General features: G+C 48.6%; 1 protein-coding gene across 4 annotated transcripts in view; it reads left to right on the top strand.

Moving 5' to 3' along the window:
* The first annotated feature begins 1,077 nt into the window (after positions 1 to 1,077).
* Positions 1,078 to 18,424, top strand: part of TBC1D2 (TBC1 domain family member 2) — a 43,007-nt gene continuing 25,660 nt past the window's right edge. The window contains exons 1-5 of one of the 4 annotated variants that reach the window (XM_082619639.1): positions 1,078 to 1,987; positions 5,374 to 5,515; positions 7,836 to 7,983; positions 13,488 to 13,621; positions 17,930 to 18,126. In XM_082619639.1, coding sequence (XP_082475765.1) covers positions 1,328 to 1,987; positions 5,374 to 5,515; positions 7,836 to 7,983; positions 13,488 to 13,621; positions 17,930 to 18,126 — 1,281 coding nt within the window. In that variant the 5' untranslated portion in view covers positions 1,078 to 1,327. The remainder of the gene's footprint in view (positions 1,988 to 5,373; positions 5,516 to 7,835; positions 7,984 to 13,487; positions 13,622 to 17,929; positions 18,127 to 18,424) is intronic. The other 3 variants (XM_082619636.1, XM_082619637.1, XM_082619638.1) reach the window with 3 other exon arrangements.

Genomic DNA, 18,424 nt, shown 5'->3' with positions numbered 1-18,424 from the left:
CTGCTCCGACGGCGTTAGGTGGGAGGTCGAGAGCGGGATGCACACCACAGGGGCGCCGACGTGCCTCCTGGCTGGCTCAGCCAATTTTGTTACCAAAAATTCGGTCCTAGTCCTGATGCCAAATGAGAATAACAAGGACCAGGTTTTGAGGATAAAGGAAAGAGAATTGTATTGATTGCCAGCAGATGAGAAGGGTAGCAGACTAATGTCCTGAAAACTACCGTCCTGCCTTGTGGGGAGAAAGCAGGTGTATTTAAAGGAAAGTCTTGGGGCTAGGGTTTAGAGCAACAAGCAAAAACAGCAAGAAGGCCCGCCCACGTTAATCTGGAACAATGAATGCAGAGTAACAAGAATATAAGTTTTAGTTCCCAGGAAGAGAGGGAGAAGACAGGAAACGTTTCGCTTAGAAACCATCCATAAGTTTTAGCCTTGTGGCCCTGTTACAGTTTGATGTTATTTATTAGCTTATTAAAAGACATTATTACCCTGTATGCTACTGATTTGTGAAATATTATTATAAATGATAATTCCTGCAGTTAACCGGTGTTAAATAAATTACTGGCAAAGACAATCTCAGTCTCTGAGCATAATTTGCCCCCAACAATGAGAATTTTAAGGACTGCAGAGGGGGAGAAGCTAAAGGGAGAGGAGATAAGGGCTAGAGGAGAACCGTGGTGCCCCTAAAGAGGTGGAAGGAAATGGGCTCCACAGCCCAAGTGGAGGGATGCGCCTAAGACAAGAGGGAATGGGAGAAACTTAAGGACAAGAGGTAGAATGAGACATGAAGTTGACCAAGCTTGTCAGGGCCTAGATACATATTTGTTTATTTACCCAATTTACTGTGAGCCCAACTCCGTCCAGGCACTGGATTCCAGAAGGGCAGCAGCCGGGCCCGGGCACCCCATGTAACGCGAGCAGCCAGGGAAGGAGGCGAGTGGGAGGTGGGACCGAGGGAGGAGAAGCCGCCGCGGTCAGAGCTGAGTCACGGGGGTGCTAAATTAGCCCCGCGGATAATAAGCCCCTAGCAGCGCCCACAATCCACGCGCGCTTTGAGCGGCGCCGGAAGTGGCGTCACCGAGCCGGGAGTCCCTTTCAACTAATGGCCGCGCGGTCCGCCGTCCGTCGGTGACCCAAGCGGCACCTGAGGAAAAAAGACGGGAGGCCCATAAGGCGCGAGAAGAGACCACCCATCTACGTCATTACGCGAGTTACCAGAGCAGCGTAGTCGGGGACCAGTGTCTCTTCCAGCTTCCCTCTCGCCGGTTAACCTAGCTCAGGGTCACCACGCCTTCAACCCGAGGACCGCTCGAAGCTGCCCCCGGTAAAGATGGCGGATAGGCACGGAGGAAAAGCCGGAAGAAGGCGGGGTGGGAGGAGCCGGCAGGGGGCGTGTCCTGGCTGCAGAGAGGTTCGGATGGGCGTAGCCAGCAGCCCCTACTGGGCTTTCCATCCAGGAGGCGCACACACCGCAGCCAGCCGCGTCCCTCCGTCGTCTCCTGGGGGCGGGTCACCACTGGCTCCGCCCCTGTCCGGAAAGCTCCCTCTTGGAAGGTGTCACCTGAGTTTCCGAGATTTGACCGGAGTTGGGCCGCAGACCTCCAGTCCCTCGGCGATGGAGAGCACCCAGGAGAAACCCGCGGAGTCTAGTTCCCCCGTCCCCGGGTCCGAAGAGCCTGCCGGCTTGGCCAGGGACCCCGACGTGTTGCCTCCCAAGGAGTCGGAAGGCTGCGCCCGGCCCCTGGAGACGGCCCCCAAGAAAATCTGTGGATATTTAAGTAAGTTTGGCGGCAAAGGGCCCATCCGGGGCTGGAAATCCCGCTGGTTCTTCTACGACGAGAAGAAATGCCACCTGTATTATTCGCGGACCGCGCAGGATGCAAATCCCTTGGACAGTATCGACCTCTCCAGTGCAGTCTTTGACTGCAAGGCGGACGCCGAGGAGGGGACTTTCGAAATCAAGACTCCCAGCCGGATTATTACCTTGAAGGTAAATGGAGCAGTTTTTTCCTTTTCAGCCGGGATGAGATCCCACGGCACAGCAGGGCGCAGGTGGGTGGTCACAGTAAACTTACGATAATCACCGACCCTGATCAGCCCAGTGAACTCGGGGTGCCCAGAGTTTTGTATTTTCCAAAGCACATTCACACCCACTTCCTCATTGGGTTCCCACAGCAAAGGCCGGGATGATGGACCCATATTACGGATCAAGAAACTGAGTCACAAAGAGATGAAGTGACTGGTCTGAGGTCACACAACTAAAAAGTGGTGTAGCCCACACTTGGAATCGCATAGCTTTTCTACCTCTCAGTACTGTGTCAAAACTTTTACTTTTAGGTGTGGCTAACAATTCTGTTACCTTAACTTTCTTACTTGGGGCTGAAGTATAGTCAAGATATGAGCTTTGTCATCCTCTCTCAAGGCCCGGATCCTGAATTACTTTTCTTGATGTTGTGGCCAAGGGGAGTGAATGCTGAGAAAATGTTGGCAGAGATTGGGAGATAAATACTTAGGTTTCACTGATCAACCTAGATTGTTCATTGATGCACGTCTAAACCTGTTTTCTCATCCGTAGGTTTTGTTTTATTATCATATTTAACTGAGAAAGCCTGAAGCAGTGCAAAGGCCATGTGCTTTGAAATCAGACAGGCTTGGATTCAAATTCTACATCAGCTACTTACTAGCTGTGTGACTCTGGGCAAGTTAACCTCTTAGTACCTAGATAGTTTGTGAGATTTATAACAGGGTGTGTAAGCACTTGGCACATCACAGGCACCTACAAGTTGCTGAATTAATCTCAGTGCCTAGAATACAGCCTGGCACCTAGTGGGTCCTCAATAAATATTTGTTGAATGAACACACATAGTGATAGAACCAAGGTCAGAAAGTTCCTGTCATGTCAAGAGGAAGTGCCCTAGAACTTAACTGGAAAGACAGATGTGGGCTAAGAGTTCTGGAATTCACACTCAGAAGAGGAGAGTGTGCCAGAAGACTGCCACCTCCCTGACCCCCACCCTGTCTTCCCACACCTCCACCCCTACTTGCAGCCAACTGGGCATCTCTTGAGTCCCCTAGATATAGCCCACAGCTCTAGTTCCACTTTACTGTCTGGGCCAGGCTAGTGACCAGGCTGGGGGGGGGGGGGGGATCAGCAAAAATAATGCAAATTAGGAATTCCAGGCCAGGAGGGCAGGCATTTTAGGGTTACGTGGCTTATGGGTCATGTGTCTGCTCCCACACATTGAATGCAGTCTACACATGCCTTTTACTATTCCATTGATCCGTGTGTGTACCTGGCACTGTGCTAGGCACTGGGGTGTGGCGCAAAAATCAGACCTGCCCCCTGGGGCTCAAACCACTTAAGGTCTTGTGAGAGACGGACAGGGAGACTGGCATGCGCAGTAAAATGTTCTGTAGGGATGGTATGATAAGTCTATACCAGAAAGGTGCCGTGACAGGAAGGGTCTGTTCCACTGAGTAGGTGGGCTATCCAGAGAGGGCCTCATGGGCCAGAGTGGAGGTGGGGTGGGAAGGGGGCGACCACACCTTGACGCTTGAAAGAGAAAGTCGGTTTTCTACAAGCAGACGAGAGGGAGAAGGATATTCCAGACCAAGAGAGCCCCATGAGTAAACATAGGAAAACATGGTACAGCCTGGAATGTCCAGGCAAATCCCAGGAGCCCGGGGTATAGAGGGGCCCACAAGATGGAGTGGAAGGGCAGAGGCCCGAGGGCAGGGCATTTGTCAGGCCAGGGAGCTTGGACTTTGTCTTATGGGCTGTGGGAAATTGTCAGAGCCTTAAGCAAGGAAGCACTGTGAGATGAGAAAGTTGAGCAAGGTGAATCTGGCTTTTGGGTAGAGAACAAGTTAGGAGAAGGCAAGGCTGTGGTTCGGGAGTCCATCAGGAAGTGGTCAGGAGAGAATGACAGCCGAGCTAGAGCTGTAGCAGTGGGGAGGGAGACAAATGGGGGCGGCTAAGGATGTGAGGGAGGGGTCAGGGGTGGCTTGTGTAACTGGCTGACTGCCTGGTTGGGGCAGTCACTGACAGCAGGGAACCCAGGATGAGGAAACCGCAGGATATACAGTTATATGTCCCCCTCAGTAGACTCTTAAGTTCCAAGAGGATAGGGCCGTGTGTGGGGGCTCACCAGTGCCTTCCACAGTCCCTGACACGTATAGTAGATGCTCAATACACACCTGTCCAATGAATTAATAAAATGGGTTGTTCGGGTACGGGCGGGAGCTTGTCAGCATAAGGTCATGGTGAAGCCCTGGGAGGGGCTGAGGTCTCTCAGGGAAAGTATATAGAAAGAGAAGAATGGTGGGCATCATTTTATCTGATTTGATACCTCCATGACAGTCCGAGGGCCTCTTTCAGGGAGCCCCCTAGCCTTGTGCACACCTCACCGTGGTCCTCTTGAGAAGGGGGCTTGCCCTGGTTGCCTGCTGATGTTCTCGCGTGGCCTTGATGGTGGGCAGCTCTGTGAGGCTCACCATCCACTCCCAGTGCCTGCCCAGCTTCTGCAGCCCAACCCATCCTAGGCTTTCTCTATGTAAGTCACAATCTCCCGGCCGTAAATTACAACAAATCTCTGGTCTAGAAGTGGGAGACGCGGGTTCTGGGACCAGCTCTGCCACCACCTGCCTGGGCGACCTCAAAGCCTCAGTTTCTCCATCTATGGAAGGGGCCGATCACTCCCCCCCTGCCTCCCCAGTGGAGGATCCGGCAACATCAGGGATGTGAGAGTAGGTATGTGGACCATCCGGTGCTGGGAGACTAATGACCAGCATCAACCATACCTCACGTGGGCTGCCTGGAGGGTGCCACAATGTTGTGTGCATATGGCTTTCCAGTCCCCAATCACATCATCCCCAAAGCAGGAGAGATTCTCCCCATTCCACAGAGTCAGCTAGGACACTGAGATGTCACACAGGGAGGTAATGATGCTACTAGGGCCCCAGCCAGGTCAGAATTTCAAAGCTCTCTCCCTCTCTCTTAACACCTCCAAATGCTTTTATCCAGTGAGCACATTTTGAGCACCTACTGCATGTCAGGAACTATGCTGGATACTTTACTTTCCTTACTTCATTTCACCCTCATAACCACCCTATGAAACGAGTGTTATCATCACCGTAGGACAGATGAGAAAACTCAGGCCCAGAAAGGTTAAGGAACCTCTGAGTGGGAGATCAGAGCCCGATTATCTTCTGTTGCCAAGAAGCATGTGGTGTTTCAGAGGTGTCACCCGCAGTGACAATTTTTGTTTTTTTCTGGGAAGGAGAGAGTTGCCAAGCCTCCCATGACCTTCCCGCATCCCTCACCCAGTGCCACCGTGCGGGCACAGGGCCTTGCCAACTAACCCTTGTGCTTCTCAGGCCGCCACCAAGCAAGCGATGCTATACTGGCTGCAGCAGCTGCAGATGAAGCGCTGGGAGTTCCACAACAGCCCGCCTGCACCTCCCGCTGTCCCCGACGCTGCCCTGGCTGGGAATGGGCCCGCCCTGCGCCTCGAGCTAGGTACCCAACGGGCTTGCCTCCTGCCCACACACCCAGGGCTCTTGGTGACCAAGCCTTTACCCTGCTTTTGGGAATGAGTGGGAGGACCCCTCTGCTAAAGAAGCAGAGAGCCAGGGATGTGACTCAGGATGAGCTAGGGCATCAGTATAGCATCAAGGGCAAGAATATGGGCTCTGAGGCCAGGCTGGCTGGGCTCAGATCCTAATCCTGTGCAGTCTTAGGCAAGTTGCTTAACCTTTTTGAGCTTCAGTTTCCTTCCCTGTAAAATGAGGTTAATAAAGAATACCTACTCCTTAGGGTTATTATGAGGATTAAATGAATCCTTACACCTTAAAGGGTTGGAACAATGCCTGCACATTGTCAGAGCTCAGTAGATGTCAGTTACTATTATGATGATGACAATTTCGGGAAGATCTCAAGAAATGAAACTTCCACAGAGTTGCTGTGAGGAAGGTTAATGAGAAAATGCAGTTATTGTTGTTGCTTCTTACATAAACGCTTTTGTGCTGTGAGTTGAGTAGATCCGTGATCTTATCCCCAGTGTTGCCGTGGGCAGAAGCTTCACCCCCACCAGGTGGCCCACGTGATCCCAAATCCTAAAACATCCCAGCATAGAGGAGTCCGGGAGCTCATACCCTCCTACCCCCATGCTGCAGCCAGCACTGTGACCAACAGGTTTCACAGCTGAGACAGACCACCCACCGAGCTGCAGTGTGTCTAACATGCCTCACCCTCAGTTGACAGGGAAGCCCAATGGGCGAGGGCAGGACCTGTGGCCGGACACCTCCTAGACCCTGGTACCCGGATGCTTTACAGACTGAGCTCATCTGCCCTTACCCTTCTCCCCCCTTTTCCTTCCCTCAGTAAATGGGCTTCATTTACCTAGTTGCCCCTTCCTGGATCTCAGATAGCCAGTCCAGTCACCTGGGCTGGCCATGTCTACCCTCTGGCCTACACGTCAGATCTAGGCCCTCACTGCTATCGCCTTGGGTCAGGCCTCAACTCTTAGCTAGAAAACCACAGCAGTCTCCTCTCCAGTGTCCCCAAGTCCCAGCCTGCCACCTCAGACCCAACCTCTTCACTGCAGCCCGAGTGAGCTTTCTCAAATGAGCGCCTGAGCCCCACCCCGCTTCCGTGGCCGCCCTCCATGTCCAGTCCCAGCTTTTTAGCACCAGGCTCAGGCCTCATCCTTCCTCGTCTCACCTCTGCCTGCTCCCCCAGTGCCCTCTTCGTGCTGTGCACTTCAGCATCACCAGAGGCGCCCCTGCCCCCTCTTCTCTGCCTGGCGAATTCCTGCTTACTCTCTATGGCCAAGCTCCACTGCCACCTCCTCCTTTTGCCAGCCTCCTCTTGGAAGCCTTCCGGGACTTTGCCTGCTGGACTCTCTGTGAGCCCTCAACACTTTTTGCAGATGGTTACATTGTGTTCTAATCACAGCGTCCTTGTCAGTCTCTGCCCCCTAGCCCTCAAGGGTGGGGGCCATGTCTTTGTCACCTGTGTCCCAAGTATCTGGTACCCTGCCAGGCACATTGGATATTTGTTGAGCGAATGTGTGAGCAAATACACACATTAATGAGGAAAGGAATGTAAAGCCCTGAGCAAAATGCCGGGTACATAGTGAGTGTTCAGTGTATGAGAACTGTCCTAATAATATGATTATTATATGTGTACCTGCACACCGTTACTGTCATAGTAAATGCTCCTTTTTATGGTTTATGATACTCATCTGTAATTTTCCCAGAGAACCTTCTGGGTGTTTTATGCTTGTAAGGACTTTCTTTGGGGAAGGGTTTGTTTGCTTTTGCTTCTGCACTTCTACTCACCCTCGACTCCCATCTGCGGGAGAGCCAACAGCCCTGGCTGTGCGGGAAACTGCAGCCTGAGCTGACACAGTTGCCGGATCCGCCTCAGTCTAGAAGCAACAAGAAACCCTCCCGAAGACAGAATTCCTGAGTGTCTGGAAATCAGAACCAGGTTATCAAAAGAATGGCTTTGGGTCAGCACACTCAGCGGCCTCTTCTGGGCCAGCCCCTGCTGTGGGCATGGTTGCCACAATGACCAGGCGCCAGTCTCCTGAGGACGCTGCGGGGACGAGCCCTTCTGGTCCCGCAGCAAGCCTTCACACTCCTGGACCCAGGGCCCCTGCGAAACCTTCCCCAGAAAGACATTCCTGGAGCCCTGAGCAAGCTGGCAGGCCCTGGATTAGCTGTCTGGAGACGGCTGCCCCACCTCTCCTGTCTCCACCCTATCTAGTCTTTCTAAGTGCAGTGACCCGACCCCAGCCCCAACGTGGATGATTTTCCTTTTCTTTGTTCCCCAGAGCAAGAGGAGGCGGAGCTAGAGGAGTTCCTGTGTCCCGTGAAAACGCCCCCTGGGCTTGTGGGCATGGCAGCTGCCTTGCAACCGGTCCCTGCTATGCCCTTGGCCCTTCAGAATATCTCCCTCAAGCACTTGGGAACTGAAATACAGTAAGTGCGGTGGAGCTGAGGGGCCTGCCAGGCTGCAGGTAGCACCTTCTTTGGAGCTTACAGTGATCTGGTGTGACTCCCGTGCAGGGAGGTGGACTTGGGTTGGGGGTTGGTTAGGGGCTTTATTTTCAATTCATTACGTCATTACTTTAAAATACTATATTTGTTCTGATTTTTAAAGTAGTACACATTTTTTGTAGGAAGTTAGAAACATCTAGAAAGGTATAAATTTAAAATTACCCATAGTCCTTTCACCCAGACAAGAGTTCTTAGCATCACTTTCCTCACATTTTCTATATACATATATGCGTAATTGAGATCATATTCAATGTAATGGAGTGGTGGCTTCACAAATGTCTACATATGTCAAATGCTTCAAATTATTCACCTTTCACGTGTGTAATTTACTGTACGTTGATTACACCTTAGCTTCTTTTTCATCTAATAATGTGTGATATATACAATTTATATTTCCCACTGGCAGGCTTTGTTTTAAATAGTTCACAAGAAGATAGCACTATGGCCTGAGCTTTGGGGCCAAAGTGCCTGCATTTGTATCCTGGCTCCACCATTCATGGGCTGTTCTGCCCTTGGCAAGTTGTTTGATTTCTCTGTGCTTCACTTAAGTTATTCGTACTTGTAAATACAACAGTATTTGCCTTACAAGATTAGTGTGTGTGTGTTTGGGGTGGGGCAGGGGGTTATAAATGGGTTAATACATGTAAACTGCTTTAGAACTGCGCTTGGGGATCGGGAAGCACTTAAATATTATCCTGCTGCTATTATTGTCGCTCTAATTGAAGGGATGGAAGCTTTTGGGAATTCAGACTGTACCTAACACTGATCCTGTTTGGGTGCTTATTTTCTGTGCGGACTTCAGACAAACTGGGACCTCTTAGAAAGCAGAATAGATTGTTCCCTGAACTTAGATTAGAGACCCCGCCTCGTGTGACTCAAGCGAAGCATTTCTCTCTGTCTCGGTGTTTGAATTTGCTTGGGTAACTAGCAGGGGAGTGGTGCCGTTCTCAGGAGAGAAGCAGCTTTTAGGGAAAATATGATGAGTGTCCTTTAGGATCTACTGGCTAGAGATGGAACTACCCCACAGACATTTGGATGGAAAGGCCTAGAACTCAGGAGAGAGATCTGAGCCGGAGAGAGAGACTTGGGGGGTATGGGACCTGGTTGAGCCCCCCAGGGTGAGAGGACAAGGACAGCGCCCTGCAGGGGATCTTCCCTTGGGAGGAGCTGGAGGGGACTGGGTACATGGGGAGCCTGCTGTGGGGACAGGGGACCTGAGAAGCCCAGCCACCCAGCCAGTGTGTGTCCAGGGCGGTCTCACCGAGATTAAGCCAGGTTCGTGCCTAATGATGGCCACCCGACAACAGAAGCAGAACTGAGAACCTGCAGAGACCAGGAAAGGAAGGAAGTTTTCCAAGGATCAGTCAGTTACGTGTCATAACCCACAGAAAATGTGAGACGGTTTTGCAAGTGCCCTGGCTGCTGACAGCCCCGGAAAGACCAGGGTTGCCCTTGTCTCCTGCACCCCCTTTCCCTGGCGGGTCTTGGTGCTTGCTCTTGGGTCTGCCATGAGCCCAGGTCATACTCGAGGAAGGACACTGTGCTAGGTGCTTTACACTCTCAACAAGATGTCTGGACAAACCTGTGAAGTGGTATCTAATGGTTAAGTTCTCAGACCATGGATTAGACATCCAAGTCTATCACTCAGCTCACCATTTACTCATTCTGTGGCTTTGGTTACCTATCCTTTCCAAATCAAAGTTCTCACTGGGCAGTGGAGATTATAATAGTGCTTACTTCATTGGGCCGTTGTGAGGAGTAAAAGAGTTAAACGCATGTGGGTGAAGATTAGATGAGTTGAAATCCTAGGGTTTATCTTAGACCCGGCCCATGCAAGGGCCCAGTCATTGTTTGTTGTGGATATTTTCCCCATCCCATTGCAGATGGGAAAATCCAGGCTCTGAGAGGATAAATGTCCTGCCCAAGGTTATCTATCCTTCCAGAACAAGTCCTTGTGACCACTACTCCCGTGCTGACCAGGCCTTTCAGACCTAGAGCTAAACCTACACAGAAAATGATCCATGAACTGCTCCAAGCAAAGTCAATACATTTATGAAATGGAGATGCCTCTTCCAAGCACAGTAGTTTGGCTGGGTAATGGCCACCTGGGCTGTGACAGTAGTTAGTGAGCTGCCCATCCTCAGAGGAGACGTGTGCTAGGGCTTAGAATGATCTTTGCTGCCCTGAAGTTGGGGTTTCTATGCCTTCCCACACCCCAGGGGTGACTGCTTGTGAGGCCCTGGACATATTGGGGAAGCTGCAGCCCCTGGACAAGGGGAAGTATGGGCAAAAATGATGGTCACCCCACCCAGCCAGTGCCCCTGGCCATAGGGATGTGCCCCAGGGTCCTTGCCAAATCATGTGGCCTATGGTGTGTGAGATCCATATAATGGGGCTCAGCACAAGACCCAGCACAGTGTGATAATCAGTAAATAGTGCCTCTCATGGTCATCATTCATATTAATATGACTACCACCCTTTTATTTTTAGATGGGTAAAGTAAGAACTAAAAAGAGGAAATGACTAGCCCAAGGAGTCAGGGCTCCTTATTCAAGGTCAGGTGTTAGGAGTGCTGAGTTCTAATTTCTTCTCTGTTCTAAATTTAATTGATTAATTTTACCTTCCATAAGTCATCTGTACTCTCCATTGAAGTACAATCTCACTCTTTTCCTATTCGAGACCCAACTATACCAAAAAACTGCATTTTGTTTTAAAAACAAGCTTAAGATCAAATGATAGTTCTTTGAAAAGATTAACAAAGTTGACAAACATTTATCTAGAAAGACCAGGAAAAGAAAGCAGACTCAAATGACTAAAGTCAGGAACAAGAGAGGGGACATTACTACCAACCTTACAGAAATAAAAAGGTTTATAAGGGAATGCCATGAACAATTCTACGCTAATAAATTAGATAACTTAGATGAAATGGACAAATTCCTAGAAAGACAAATTACTGAAACTGACTCAAGAAGAAATAGAAAATCTAAATAGACCTGTAGCAAGTAAAGAGATTGGATTAGTTATCAAAAAATTACACCCCACCCCACCTACACACACACATGCACACACACAAAAACCTAGGACCAGATAACTTCACTGGTGAAGTCTACCAAACATTACAGAATTAATACCAATTCTTCACAAACTGTACTACCACCCCCCCAAAAAAAGAGGAAAGAGCATTTCCCAATTCATTCTATAAGGCCAATATTAACCTGATAACCAAAACCACACAAAGGTAATGTTTTGAACACCCAGAGCCTTCACCTAGACTCTCCTTATATTAATTTTGCCAGCAGGCTTCTTTTTCTAACTTCACAGAGGGCATGGACCTTCATGAATCTCAACTTTATGTAAGAATTTCACTTTTAACTTCATACTTTGCATGGGTCCAAAACCTTGTCTTCTTTCCTCCTTTGCAACCAAGGCTCTAGGTTTCTGGTATCAACAGTTTATTTCTGATCACAAGAAAAAATAAATGTAACTATGTGTGGTGATAGGTGTTAGCTAGACTTACTGTGGTGATCCTTTTGCAATAAGTATATGTATTAAATCAATATGTTGTACACTTGAAACTAATATAATGTTACATGTCAATTATATCTCAATTTGAAAAAAGCAGTTGATCCCTGGACAAACTCATGTCCTAGCCAACTTACACAATAATAATGCTGCAAACAAACACTTCAAAATTCGGTGTCATATAATAATAAACATTCATTTCCTGCACATCTGGGTTCACGTGATACAGGCTAGGTTCACCTGGTCTTGGCTCCAAGCCGTTGGGAAGATCTAGGTTTCCTCCACATATTTCTCACGTTCCATGGACCAGCAGCTATAAGGCATGTTCTTCAAGAGGGCAAGCCCTACGTGCAAGCACATTTTAAGCCTATATTTACATTATATCTGCCAACATCCCTTTGGCCAAAGCAAATCACATGGCTGTGCCCAAAATCAAAAGGAGGAGGGGGACGTACTCTGCTCCTGTGGAGGTGATGGGGAAGGGGTAAATATTTGCTGAAAAGTAATTTAATCTATATAGGCATCTTCCTCTTTACTTCCCACTTGAGTTTCAACTCCTTTTTTGTGTTTAGTCCCTAGGGATTCTCCCTTCCTTTTCTGAGAATTTAGCTAAATATTTTTGAAATATGTTTTGCATTTATCTAGCATCTAGGTGTTTGTAGAACAAGGGTTTTTCAGATATTTTGTCCACCATATTGCTAGACGTATACATCGCATGGAGGGATGATAGAGCAAAGCCAGGACTCCATCACAAGTCTACAGACTTTTTCATCCTTTTGTTTTCTGGCCACGCTATTGCTGCCCTTTAGATAATTGACCTCCTCCCGCAGTGTTTTTCAAACTGTTGACCAGTAAGAAATACATCTTATTATATGGCTCAATACACATATATGTAATTCACAAAATTTTAATCCTTTCTAAGTGGGGCGCATTCTGATATTTTCCATTCCATTTTTTTAAAATGCTGGTCGTGATACTAAACTGATTTCACAGTCTACCAATGGCTCACATCCTGCAGTTTGAAAGACACTGACCTAGTGAACTCTTTAGCCATTTTTTCTTCCTTGTTATTAGTTTTGGAATGTGTCAACTTTTATACCTTTGCAAAGGGAAAACAAACTCAATCGAACTGCCTTTTCATCCAACTCATGAACTTCTCTGTGGCCTGTGGTGGCAGGCCAGCCTTTGGTGCTACCTAGTTCCTTCATGCAAAACAAACATCTGTTGAGTCTGTCTGTACTCTGGGCACATGTGACCCAGTGCCAGGTGCCAGTAGGCATGCAGGTAGGTTAGTACCCAGTTCTTGAAGAAAAGACACCACTCCTCAGTCTAGACAAGTACTTGGTCAAAGAGTGACCCATGCCTGAAGTGCAGTAAAGCTCCTTGGAGGCTGTGAGGTGATCAGTGAAGGCTACAGAGAGAGCAGGTGTGAGCAGGGAAAGAAAGCAAGGGGAGCAAGAGGCCAGGAGGTGTTTGGAACTTTTCTCAGCAGAAGTAGGGCGCCACTGGTGATGTTTAAGCCAGGTGGTTATAAGACCAGGTGAAGGTTTCAGGAAAGTTAGTTTGGTAAATCCATTTCAGTGAATAAAGCAGACAAATGCCCCTGCCCTCATGGAGCTTATATTCCAGCAGTGGGGTTGGAGGCAGAGGAGTCAAGCTTGTATTGTTTACAAGGAATACTGCGTATCGAAGGTGATACGCATGATGAAAAATGGAAAGGAGAAGGGTAAGGGTGATGGGAGAGGCTCAGATGGGTTACCTCCTGCAGGGTGCCTGCAGTCAGGCAGACTGATCAAGTCATGACTGGGGCGGAGATGCAGCCTGAGCGCCAGCAGTGGCAGCGGGAAGGGTAGTGGGCAAGATAGCAGGGCTGTCAGCCCTGTGATCCTCTATTTTCCTTTCAGAAACACAATGTACAACATCCGGGGCAACAAGCAGACCCAAGGAACAGGCCACAGACTCCCAGGGGAAGATTCTCCACTGAGCGAGGAGCCTCAGAGGGAGGAGCAGCCCTCGCCTCCTGACCTCAGCGCCCCAGGTGAGCCTCTGCCTGGGTCTGAGCTGCCTTCAGAGACTAAGTGGGTGCCCTCTCTCCTCCCCATAAACATACATCCGTGCTTTTGTGTGTCAAAGATGCAACTCTCCAGGTCACTCCTCCTGGGCTTCCATGGGTCTGGTAGTAATGATTCATTCTTTCTTTCTTTCTCTCTTTCTTTCTCTCTTTCTTTCTCTCCTTCCTCCCTCCCTCCCTCCTTTCTTTCTTTCTTTCCTTTTTTTTTAACTTGTGGTAAAAATAACATAACAAAATTTACCACTTTAACCAATTTTAAGTGTATAATTCAGTGGCATTAGGTACATTCACGTTATTGTGTGACCATCACTACCATCCATTTCCAGAACGCTTTTCATCTTCCCAAACTGAAACACCAAGCAATGATTCTTGAAGTAATAAGGGAAAATATCTGTTGCTTTTTCTTTCTTCCTTTTTTTTTTAATTTATAAGGAAAGGATATAAAAATGCTTTTCTGGGATGATTAAAATCAGATCTACCTGAGGAAGCAGAACAAATGACCTCAAGGTACTCATCCCCTCTGTGACATGGCACTTTATTTCTTCTACAAAATGTTAGGACCCATACCATCAGGGGGGTTTGGCATCTTTGAAATTAGCATAAATGCCCTTAAAACATGTTTTAACTATGTAGAAACAGTTGGGAGAAAACTGGCTAAGGCAGCACTGAGGGGTCTTATGGTAGAGAGGACCCCTGGGCTGTGTAGAAATTACTGTAGAAAAAGCACCGCTTTGGAGCAGTGCCTGATGAGGCCCCACAGATCATGATGAATAGCCCAAGAGAAGATCAGTACTGTATCTAATCAATAATAATAATAGAACTAGCACTTACATGTAGCAGGTACTTTGTGCCAGGGCTACTATAAGCCTTTTTGTTTTTTTGGTAACAGTTTCATTCTGATATAATTCACATACCATACAATTCACTCCTTTGAAACATATAATTCAGTGGCTTTCAGTATCTTCACAGAGTTGTGCAACCATCACCATAATCAAATTTAAAACATTTTTATTACCCCCAGAAGAAACCCCGTACCCCTCAGCCATTAGTCCCAGTCTCCACCTCCCTCCAGCTCTAGGCAACCACTAATCTACTTTCTGCCTCTATAAATTTGCCTGTTCTGGACATTGCATATAAATGGAATCTACAATATGTAGTCCTCTGTGATTAGTGTCTTTTACTCAGCAGAATCTTTTTTCAAGTTTCACCCACAAGCGCTTTACGTGCATTAACCTGTTTAGTCTTTACAACAACCTGAGCGGTAAATACTGTTCTCCTCATTTAATAACTGAGGGAACTGGGAACGGATGTGAGGAGTGACTCGCTCACAGCCCCACAGTGAGTAACAGAATAAGATTCAGACCAAACAGTCTGGCCCCATATTCCTGCCTGAAGCCTCTTTTCTGAGTCAGTGACTTTGCAAACTACCTCTTTATTGCCATGAAACCTTGTCCGCATAAACAAAATCTGATACACAAAGCAAATAAAAGCAGAGTTGAGGCAGGGTTGGGAGTCCAGGCTCCCCCTCAGCCCCTCCCGCCCCACCCTCTTCCCTTCCCAGCCAGCTCGTGAGGCGATCCCACGAAATCCTAGGGCACTGATTGAAAACCACTGTCTTAGGCCTCCCATTTTTCCCAACTATAAGATGGACACAGTGATCCTACCCTGCCTGCACTCAGGGTTGGTGGACAATAGCCTGCAGGGCTCCAGGGAGCCTCCCTGCTCTCTTAGATCCCGTGGCAGGAAAGAGAAATAAGCATTGCATTCCTCTGAGCTCTGCAGGCTGCTTCATACCTAGCTCGACCAGATTTCTGTTAAGCCTGGAACAAGACCGTTCTGTTCTTGTACTCCACAAGGCCAAGGAGTTTCTGGTTCCTGTCACCTACTAGAGTAGTTTTTTGTCTGCTCAAGACTATTAGGTTGGCCCTTGGCCTGGTCCCCAAAAGAAAGTTGCTAAGTCATTCAGCTTGTCCTGCAAGCCCTGCCTGTCCCCTCCCCTGGGATCTCATACCACATCCTTATTTTTAACATCATAGTCCCAAAAGAACTGGGTATGACTTACTACAATGTATATCAGGGGGAAGATAAATGAGTAATTTGAGTTAGGAAATTTAGATAGGCTCAAGAAAAAATCCTGCGGTGTACCAAAGGTGGGCAGCAAATGTGGCTCTGAGCTTCTCAGCAGCCAAGGCAAAGAGGGAAATGCAAGTGGTTAGGTTACTTCCAGTGTCCATAAGACTGTAAACACATATTTTCTTGAAAGAAGCAAAGCTGACCCTGAGAGCTAAGAAGAATTTATGTTGGAGCCTCATAACGGACATAACGTGTATGTGCCCTGTGATCAAAATTCTCAGAGTCTCTTGACCATATAATCAGGCCATTACATGTCCCTTGATGCAGGCTGATGGCAGAGCCCTAAAGCACAGGCTGAGGGTAGGGCAGGACAAGGCGGTCTGGGTGAGTGTTTCTCTAACATTGGATTTAGGAATAAAATTTAGGGACTTCCCTGGTGGCGCAGTGGTTAAGAATCCACCTGCCAATGCAGGGGGCACGGGTTTGAGCCCTGGTCCGGGAAGATCCCACATGCCGTGGAGCAACTAAGCCCGTGCGCCACAACTACTGAGCCTGTGCTCTAGAGCCCGCGAGCCACAACTACTGAGCCCACATGCCACAACTACCGAAGCCTGTGCGCCTAGAGCCTGTGCTCCACAACAAGAGAAGCCACCACAATGAGAAGCCATGCACCACAACGAAGAGTAGCCACCGCTCACCACAATTAGAGGAAGCCCATGCGCAGCAACGAAGACCCAACGCAGCCAAAAATAAATAAATAAATTTATTTATTTATTTTTTAAAAAAAAAGAAAGAAAATTTAGCACCGGTCAGCAAACATTTTCTGTAAAGGGCCAGATAGTAAATATTTGAGGCATTGTGGGCCATACAGTCTCTGTTGCAAGTTCTCAACTCTGCCTTTGTGGAGTGAAAGCAGTACAGACAATGCATAAATAAATGGGCATGGCTGTATTCCAATAAAACTTTATTTACAAAAGCAGGCCGCCCAATTTGGCCTGTGGGCCATTGGTTGCTGACCCAGGCTCTACTGGAAATAAAAGGATGCAGCCTTGAGACATTCAGCTGTGGGAGGTATATCTCCTAATTTAGCTTGTAATTAGAATCAAATGAGAGTTTACATTACTCACTGGGGCAAGAATGCAGAGTACAGATATTTTGTGCTCCTATCAATGGACAGATCCGTGTGCTTTGAAAATCGCCCAGAGCCTGGAGGTGAGATCCCGAAATATGAAAAAATATATCCTGACTGGACCCATGCCTGAGGAGATGGCCACCTGGCAAACACTAGCGGGGTAGCAGGAGGTAACCCATGCAGGTTGAGATTGGAGGGTAGGGAACAGAGAGAGTAGAGGATGGGCTGGATGACCCGGCACAGTGTAAACAGTGTTTATATAGTCCAGTGGTTCTCAGAGTATGATCCCTGCACAAGCTGTATCAGCATCACCTAGGAACATTTAAAAATACAAATTCTCAAGCTGCGCCCCAGGCCTATTGAATGGAAAGCTCTGGGAGTAGGGTCCCCAAACTGCATTTTTTTTTTTTTTTTTTTTTTTTGCGATACGCGGGCCTCTCACTGTTGTGGCCTCTCCCGTTGTGGAGCACGGGCTCCGGACGTGCAGGCTCAGCGACCATGGCTCACGGGCCCAGCCGCTCCGCGTCATGTGGGATCTTCCTGGACCGGGGCACGAACCCGCGTCCCCTGCATTGGCAGGCAGACTCTCAACCACTGTGCCACCAGGGAAGCCCCAAACTGCATTTTTAAAAAATATTTTTTAAAATAAATTTATGTATTTATTTATTTATTTTATTTTTGGCTGCATTGGGTCTTCACTGCTGCACGCAGGCTTTCTCTAGTTGCGGCGAACAGGGGCTACTCTTCATTGCAGTGTGAGGGCTTCTCATTGCAGTGGCTTCTCGTTGAGGAGCATGGGCTCTAGGTGGGTGGGCTTCGGTAGTTGTGGCACGCAGCCTCAGTAGTTGTGGTGCACGGGCTTAGTTGCTCCATGGCATGTGGGATCTTCCTGGACCAGGGCTCGAACCCGTGTCCCCTGCATTGGCAGGTGGATTCTTAACCACTGCGCCACCAGGGAAGTCCCCCCAATATGCATTTTACCAAGCCTTCCAGGTGCTTCTGCAGCAAGCCCAAGTTTGAGAACTGCTGAAGTCGCTGATCACAACCTCTGTGTTCCTCCTCTTGAGCAGGAAAAGATCCAGCGGATTCTCCAAAGCCTACACCCAAGTCCTCTCTGGCAGCCAATCTCATTCAGAAAGCCAAGCTCCAGAGCAACACCTTCCCGCTCTTCAGCGAAGGACTCACACGGAACCGAACCGCCCAGGAGAAAGTGCTGGCCTTGGAGCAGCAGGTTCTGATGCTCACCAAGGAGCTAAAGGCTCAGAAGGTAAGCTCTGGCCCCAGAGAGGCCCCAGGCTCCAGTGGACCCCTCTGGGCCTGGAGCCCCTGCACAAGCTAGATGTGATACATTAGCCAGTCTGTGGTCCTTAACTGCCAAACTGCAGGTGGCTAGAAATGCTGTGCTGTTGATCAGTCAGGGACATACTGTCACTCAAGCTAGGTGACAGAAGGCCACCAAGGGCAGGTCTCTCGGATCTCTCCTGGGAGACTGTGCATGATCTGACCCCACACCCGAAGACACAGTGTTTGGAGGAGGGTAATCTGCATACAGGGTCCTGGGAGGG

Source organism: Mesoplodon mirus, assembly GCF_964341445.2.
Source record: "Mesoplodon mirus genome assembly, chromosome: 1".
NCBI lineage: Eukaryota > Metazoa > Chordata > Mammalia > Artiodactyla > Ziphiidae > Mesoplodon > Mesoplodon mirus.
Note: the sequence above shows the minus strand (reverse complement) of the source record. Positions and strands in the feature narration are given on the sequence as shown.